The following is a 7,894-nucleotide window of genomic DNA, read 5'->3' on the forward strand; positions in this document are numbered from 1 at the left end:
CGGGCTGGGGATTCAAACCCGCCACCTTAGGTGTACGTGGCTGGCGCCTTAGCCGGTTGAGCTATAGGCGCCGAGCCCCCATAGTCTTTTCTAATGTTCATACCCTTTAACCTAGGAATTCCATTTTGTACAAGCACACAATAACGTAAGTACAAGGATGTTCTCAGCAATACACGCTACAACCTGGAAACAACCTAAATGTCCATTAGAGGACTGGTTGAATAAATTATGGCTTATCTAAATACAGTAATGTCATGGACCTTTAAAATTATAGAATTAAATTACATGAGGTGGATTATGGAGAGAGAAAAATTTCAAGTGTAGAACAATAGGCAAAGTCTGATTACATTTAAGAAAAATAAAATCATATATATAGATTTGTGAATGCACATTAGATATGTACCACAAAATTTCTAGAAGAATATCCAAAAAACTTGATAGTTGTTATATCAGGTTGGACAGCTGACAGGGAGCATATTATATCCATTACATTTAAAGTGAAAAGAACTAGACTTTTAAAATCTTTCGTCACTAAGGTGATTGGCATTCATTTAGGAACTGGAAACATTCAGAATCAATGTTAGTGGGGAGCTCGCCCCAAAGTATATTTACATTCTATATCAAATCTTCCATCTTAAGAATTAATGGGGAAAAAAAGCAAAATAAACTCTATAGAGCAAAATTGATAAACTTATAGCTCTTTTATTACTTTATCTCAGAACATTTACACTCCCTCTGATGATGTATCCTAAAGTCTAACACTATCTTGAATAATTACTCTGAAGATGTAAGAAAAATCCTTTCATGGTGTTAATCAAACAATAATGATATCTATTAAGCATATATGCACCTAATTCTATGGGGAAAACAAATAGTATTATAGTTTTCTCAAGAAATTTGTAACAGAGTAAAAAATATTCACATAAGAAACAATTAATGCCACATAAACACATAAGCTCAGAAAAGGAGCAGCTTTTCTGATGCAGGAATGAATAGTCAGAATTCATGAAAGAAATAAGAGGGTAAATTTGGCCAGATTGAGATAAACAGAGGTGAAAGGATTACATAAAACCACTAGAAAGAACATATAGAAATAAAAACCTGAAATAAGTGACTCAGTATGAAAGAAGATGGGGACTAAAAGAAATATGAAGTAATGGTAGAATGATAAAAGAAATAAATAATAAGCTCAAGGTGACATAAATAGTAAAAACTTGGCAAAAATTAAGATTTTATAAAATTGGCAAAGAAGAATTTGGCAGCAACAGCGTACAACGCAGGGTAGACTATTTTCAAGTCTTTGCTTCTTTTTGGCTTGCTTTGTTGACATTAAAAATAAAATAACTAACATTATTTCAATACCTCATTTCCAGATTCTAGTGGTCTCTTCTTCCTTGGTCCAATAGCTGCAAGAGCTGTGAGATTAGCATCTCTATGCTGTATCTGTGCAAGCTCCAGTTGTTGTAACTAGAAGATGGAAAAAAAAATCAATATCTACACACACTCATGCTCAGAGGGAGAAAGAAACTGATCGCTAAGCCTATTTCTGTACTCTTCACCAAATACAGTTACATTATAAAATAAATATTAGATTCCCCTAAGAGCCAAAAGCACATTTCCTAATTCCTTTACTCCAACAAATCTCTTTAGTCTTTAATTTCTATATAAAACAGGCAGGAAAGTATAAAATAGGAAGGAGGTAAGGAGGAAGTATAAAATAGGAAAAAAAGAAAGGCATCTAGCTTCATTTCTCCCCATTTTAAACACAGGTAAGAGATGCCTGAACAATAAGTTGAACAGCAAATTGGAGAGAGATTAGTAACTGGTCAATGTTTTCAGATGAAACGCAAATTAGTGCTATATAATTTATAAGGTACTTCCTTAACTCTCACAGCCATATTCAAAGGTCCATATTAAAGGCTATAACGTGAGAATTATACATGTCATTCCCTTTCTACAAATAGAATCAGTGAGGTTCTAAGAAATTAGGACAATTTCATAAAAGTCACACAGGTAGTAAATGGTAGAAACAGCACTCAAAGCCAACTGTTTTTGCACTAATAAAAGACATATACAGCATCATTTAATTAAAGCAGCTAAGTGTCTAATTAGGTATTCCTTAAAGAAACAAAGTTAGAAAGTCAAAATAAAACACCACTACATATTAAGTCCTTTAGCTTTTCCAGAAGAGGAATAATGTTCATCCCCATCAAAATTTTATTATTATGAAGGGAAAAAGAGGAAAAACCTGAGGATGGTTGGCTGATAGGCACATATTCAAAGATCAAGATAGTTAATCAAAAATAACCTGTTTAGAAATGCTTATGTATATTGGGAATATTTTTCTTTTTTTTTTTTTTGAAGATTATGCATTTTTTAATTAAATCATATCTGTATACATTAATGCATTTATGGGGTACAATGTGCTGATTTTATATACAATTTAGAATGCTTACATCAAACTAGTTAACATAGCCTTCACCTCACTTGATTATTGTGTTAAGACATTTATACTCTATACTTAATAGATTTGACATGTACCCTTGCAATATGTGCCACAGGTATGGTTCCCCCCATTGGATGGAGGGAATATTTTTTGAAAAGAGTACTAACCAACTTTTAAAACACATGTTTAAGAAAAAAAGCAGGATGAAAATGGGAAATAGTTTATGGTAAAATGGTCACTCTCAAGGAAATACCAAATAAATAAACCCCACTTTAAGATCACTTCAACACTGGGCACAGTGGCTCACACCTGTAATCCTACTACTCTGGGAGGACAACGAGGCCTGAGCTCAGGAGTTTGAGACAAACCTGGGCAAGAGCAAGGACCCATTTCTACTAAAAAAAAAAAAAAAAAATAGAAAAACTAAGGAAAGAGGATAGCTTGAGCCCAAGAGTTTGAGGTTGCTGTGACCTGTGACACCACAGCACTCTACTGAGAGTAACAAAGATTGTCTCAAAAGGAAAAAAAAAAAAAAAAGAAAGCAGAAAACAAATGCTATGTTCCCAATGTTTGTACTCCTCCAAATTTCTAACACTGAAACTCTCATATCCAAGACGATAGTATTAGGAGGTGGGGCTTCTGCGGAGTGATTAATTCATACAGGTGAAATTCATAAGGTTTATAAAAATGGGATTAGAAAAGAGACCTAAGGGAGACCCTCTGCCCCTTCCACCATGTGAGAACACAAAGAGAAAGCAGATCCTAACCAGACCCAAAATCTGCTGGCACCCTGATCTTGGACTTCCCAGACTTCATAGCTAGGAGAAATAAAACCCTACTGTTTACAAGCCATCCAGTCAAGGCATGTTGTTACAGCAGCCCAAATGGACTAAAACAACAATCAATCAAAGAAAATGAACTAAGAACCATTTCCATTTTGTTACATGAATTACATGTCAGAAATCCTTCTTTTAAACTATGTGCTTACTTATAAATAAAATTTGTTTAAAAAGTGTTTTTGGAAGCTGTACAGCAGGCTTCCTCAAACTACGACCAGCGGGCCAGATGTGGCCACCGGGTGTTTTTGCCGCCACTGTCTGTCCGGCTTAGTAGCCAACTCATCCCAGGGCCCGCAGTCCGGCCTTCCAATGGTCTGAGGGACAGTGAACTGGCCCCCTGATTAAAAAGTTTGAGGACCCCTGCTGTATAGTATCTATTATTGCTGTCAACCTTTTAAATTAAAAAAAAAAAATTGTTTTAGAGTCTGATGCTGTCACAATCCAGAATTTACAGGTGATAAAATAATGGTTTTAGTTAATCTATCCTACAGCATAAATCAAAAGAGTTACATTGTAAAGTCCTTCCCTGTAAAGAAATGACATCTCTGCAGCAAGACAGTCACACCAAATAAAAAGTTTTTCAATTGACTCTAGTTTTCAAATTTCCCTATCTATGAGGTTGGACAATTAAGTTCAAAAACTCATCCGAGAAAAAGTGAACCTCATTGCTGAACATCATTGAGGTCACCTTTGAAGTACTCCACTTGGGAAGCTATGCACAGGTCCACCTTTCAAAGCAATTTTGGGAATCTCTTTGGCTATTAGAGCTATCACAGTACAAGGTCTGACAATTAAGTTTGTGAACTCATCCTAGAAAAAGTGCTTTCAGGGGTGAAGTAGGTGCTGGCATTGATCATAACTTCCTAAGGGGAGTACTTTGAAGGTGACTGCAGTGATATTCAGCAATGAGGTATGTAGCACTTTTTCTAGAATGAGTCCTCAAACTTAACTATACAACCTCATATATAGTAAAATATTTTCTCCCACTCTGCAAATTATACTTTGGTTTTCTCAAGATTCATACACAAAGTTTTGAATACACAAAACTTTAAAAAAATCTAACAAAAATAAAAATTGATTACAGTTTTGATTGACCTTGTATTTGTAAAAAACTTTTTGAAAAACAATGTATCATGGCCAACACAAAACAGAAAAACTAGGCATTTTTAACCAAACAGGAGGAAGTTCTGGGCATTAATGGAGATTTGCTATCTATAAGCAAGGATAAAGACTACAACAAGCGAATTCAGTTCAGTAAAAACAGCCTTTGAGTTAGAGATTTGCTTATAGAAACACAGTTGCAATTGGCATGATTATCTATGCAAAAACCCCCAAGTTATCTATGAAAAAAGCCCAAAAATCCTTCTAGGATGAATAAGTGAGTTTAGCAATATTGCAAGATGCAAGAATACACACAATAATCTTTCTATTTCTAAAGGTACAACTGGAAACTTAAATTTCAGATCACAGTGTCCAACCTTTTTCCTTTTCTGCCCCACACTAGAAAAACAAGTTATCTTGGGTCACACATTAAATACAGAAACACTAACAAAAGCTGATTAGCCAAAAGTAAAAAAAAAGAAAGAAAGAAAAAGTCCATGGTGAATACTTTTTGTGATATCTGACATACCTCATAAGCAACACCACAGATTGGGGGCGGGGTAAGTCCTCATAAAATCAGTAGGCTACCTGTGGGCAGAGTTTGGATACTCCTGTTTTAGACGATGCTATTTATAATAGCTCTTCCCAAAATGAAATACTGAGATATAAATCTACATGTGCAGATATTTTTATGCTATAAGCCATAAAATGCTCATAGATTTTGAAATAAACAAAAAAATAAGAAAACATAGCACAGTCATGGATTACAATTCAATATAATAAAGACTAATTCTCTCCAAATTGATCTACCACATTTAACCCAATTTCAATAATATTTTTTTATATATAGAAGCTGATTCTAAAGTTTATATGGAAAGGCAACCAATTTAGAATAGCTAAATCAACTTTGAAAAAAAGAAAATTAGAAGAAAATCACCACCTGATTCTGACTTCCTAAAAGCCTACCATAACTAAAATAACATAGCACTGGCAAAGACATATAAATTAATGGAACAAAAGAGAGAATCCAGAAATAAGATCCATGAGTAAGGCCACTTGGTTCTTGGCCAGGTCGGAAAACAAAGCAGTTGAGAAATGGCAAAGTTCTCTCCCTGACCAAACATCTGAACCCTCTTCTCAACCGTTTTCTCAAATACTAACATAGTTTTAACAGCTCAAGGTCACATCCCTAGGATGACCCTAACCTACCCTTAAAGGGCCTACCTGAGAAACTCAAAGCTGGCAGAGGAATTTACTATTATATTGTCAACAGCTATAGATAGATAAGGCCCCCTTATCCCAGCCTATGTAGAAGGGTAGGAACCTAGCTTCTAAGCACCAGTTAGCAAACTCAGATGGGTTTCAATGGTCCACCCTCATTCCCACTTTAAATTTTTCACTTCCCTGACTCTACTGAGCCACCACTCACCTCTCTCCTTACTCTTATTCTCCCCTTAAAATGCCCAGTCAGGCCAGGGCACTGCTCCCACCTGTAATCCCAGCACTCTGGAAGGCCTAGGTGGTACACTGGTTGAGCTCACAAGTTCAGACCAGCCTGAAAAAGAGTGAGACTCCTTTTCTATTTCAAAATTAATAAAGAAAAGAAAGGAAGAAAATGGCTGGGAGCAGTGGCTCCCACCTGTAATCTAGCACTCTGGGAGACCAAGGCAGGTGAACAGCCTGAGCTCAGGAGTTCCAGACCAGCCTGATCAACAGAGAGATCCCATCTCTAAACATAGCCAGGCATTATGGCAGGTGCCTATAGTCCCAGCTACTTGGAAGGCTGAGGATTACATGAACCCAAGAGTTTGAGGTTCTATGAGCTATGAAGCCATGACACTCTACCAAGGGTGACAGTGAGACTCAGTCACACATCACCCCCCAAAAAATAAAGAAAAAATATATATAAACAAAATGCCCAGATACCTCTGTACAAATCAAGTGAAGCACAAACTGGACTCTTCCCTATAGCAAAAATGTATTACTAACTAAAATCTGTCCCCACCACATTAGCGTCTGGCATACATAGTATTTTTAACAAATGCTGGAACATGACATCCATGTGCCAAAAGCCCCACCAATCTGGACCTAAAATTCACAACTTATAACAAAATTAATTCAAACTGTAAAGGCAAAACTATAAAAACGTCTACAAAAAAAGCATAAGGGAAAATCCCTGTGACTTGGAGTTCAGACACTGACGCTCAAAGCATATTCATAAAAGAAAAAAAACTAAGGGCACTGGTATTTTGTGATGGGAGTCCTCGTGCCTCCTCATTTGCTGACAAATTAATAAATGGTTTCCTTCTCAAACTGCTCATCTCATTCTTCCTGGGGATAAATGCTGAACTTTTGGTAACAGAATTTGGCATCTGTGGGTGGGTCCATCAGTGCCCCAGGGGAATAGTACCCCCCAACTGCTGGAAATGGCAGGGAGCAGCCCCAGGTCAAAGCCATAGGTTTTAGCAGGTAGGAGCAACTTCTTTTCAAGGTGAGTCAACAAGGAAGTGGACGTGGCTCCCCACAACCTGAATTGAGTTGAGGAAGAAATGGATTTGGAAAGTGTCTGGACACTAGGCCTTTTGTTGCAAACAGAGCCCCTGATTCCATCCAGATGAGGGGGAATTTTCAGACCTTCCTATTGGTTTTGTTTTTGTTTTGAGGCATTTTTTTATTTTTCTTTGGACTGGGTTTGAACCCACCACCTCTGGTATATGGGGCTGGTGCCCTACTCCTTTGAGCCATAGGCGCCTCCTTGTTTTGAGGTATTTTTGGGGGGTGGATGTCACAAGGTTGAACGAAACTAGGGAAGCTCTTTTGAAGTTGGAACTCATTTGTTGTTCTCAGGGAACCAACAAACTAGGCTACCGTTTGGGGGTGGATTCCCTAGGAATGGGGTAAGTAGGCCACCCATTTGAGGCCCAGGGAATGAGATTAAGCCACATATTTGGAGGTTTTGAACTTTCTAGCCATTGGAGGCAGTGTTTATCCCCTTTAGATTTCCATTTGAGAAACTTCCATCCCTATGGTAGGGAACCTGAGGCACTGCCTGACATGTCACTGGGGTGGTATCTGTCCTCTTTGAATTCCCATTTATTTGAGAGGTCTTGGCATTTTTGTGTTGAGGATCCCCAGTGTTATTTGTGAGTCTTCCTGGAACATAAGGAAGCTTCATTTCAAAGTCCCTTGGAAAAACTTTGGAACTTATAGCTAAGAACTTATGTGTAAAGAGAAATTCAATGTACACATAGGAGTGTGAGAAGCGGCTGTTAAATGAAAATTCCCATTTGATTGATAGGCTGTAGCATTTCAGATTGTTTGTGTTGGGAGTTCTCTATATTGTTCATCTTTAATTGCAACTTTTTTGCAGTGCTTGTCTGATGAGTTGTGAGGAAAGGTAGTAGTTGGCGGTCCTTGGTTTATTAAGCTATTGGTTCTTTTCCCAGGAATTTGTTGTCTGGATCCTAATTTTGATTTGGCGATGCATTCTTTTTTTTTTTTTTTTTTT

General features: G+C 37.2%; 1 protein-coding gene across 1 annotated transcript in view; it reads right to left on the bottom strand.

Annotated features, from left to right (window-relative positions):
• The window catches only part of TAF4B (TATA-box binding protein associated factor 4b), a 106,472-nt gene that overhangs the window by 30,420 nt on the left and 68,158 nt on the right, over nt 1–7,894 (bottom strand). Inside the window, exon 12 of the mRNA XM_012802043.1 lies at nt 1,363–1,467. Coding sequence (XP_012657497.1) covers nt 1,363–1,467 — 105 coding nt within the window. The remainder of the gene's footprint in view (nt 1–1,362; nt 1,468–7,894) is intronic.

This window comes from Otolemur garnettii, unplaced genomic scaffold (genome assembly GCF_000181295.1).
Source record: "Otolemur garnettii isolate 467f Iridium unplaced genomic scaffold, OtoGar3 scaffold00012, whole genome shotgun sequence".
Taxonomy (NCBI): domain Eukaryota; kingdom Metazoa; phylum Chordata; class Mammalia; order Primates; family Galagidae; genus Otolemur; species Otolemur garnettii.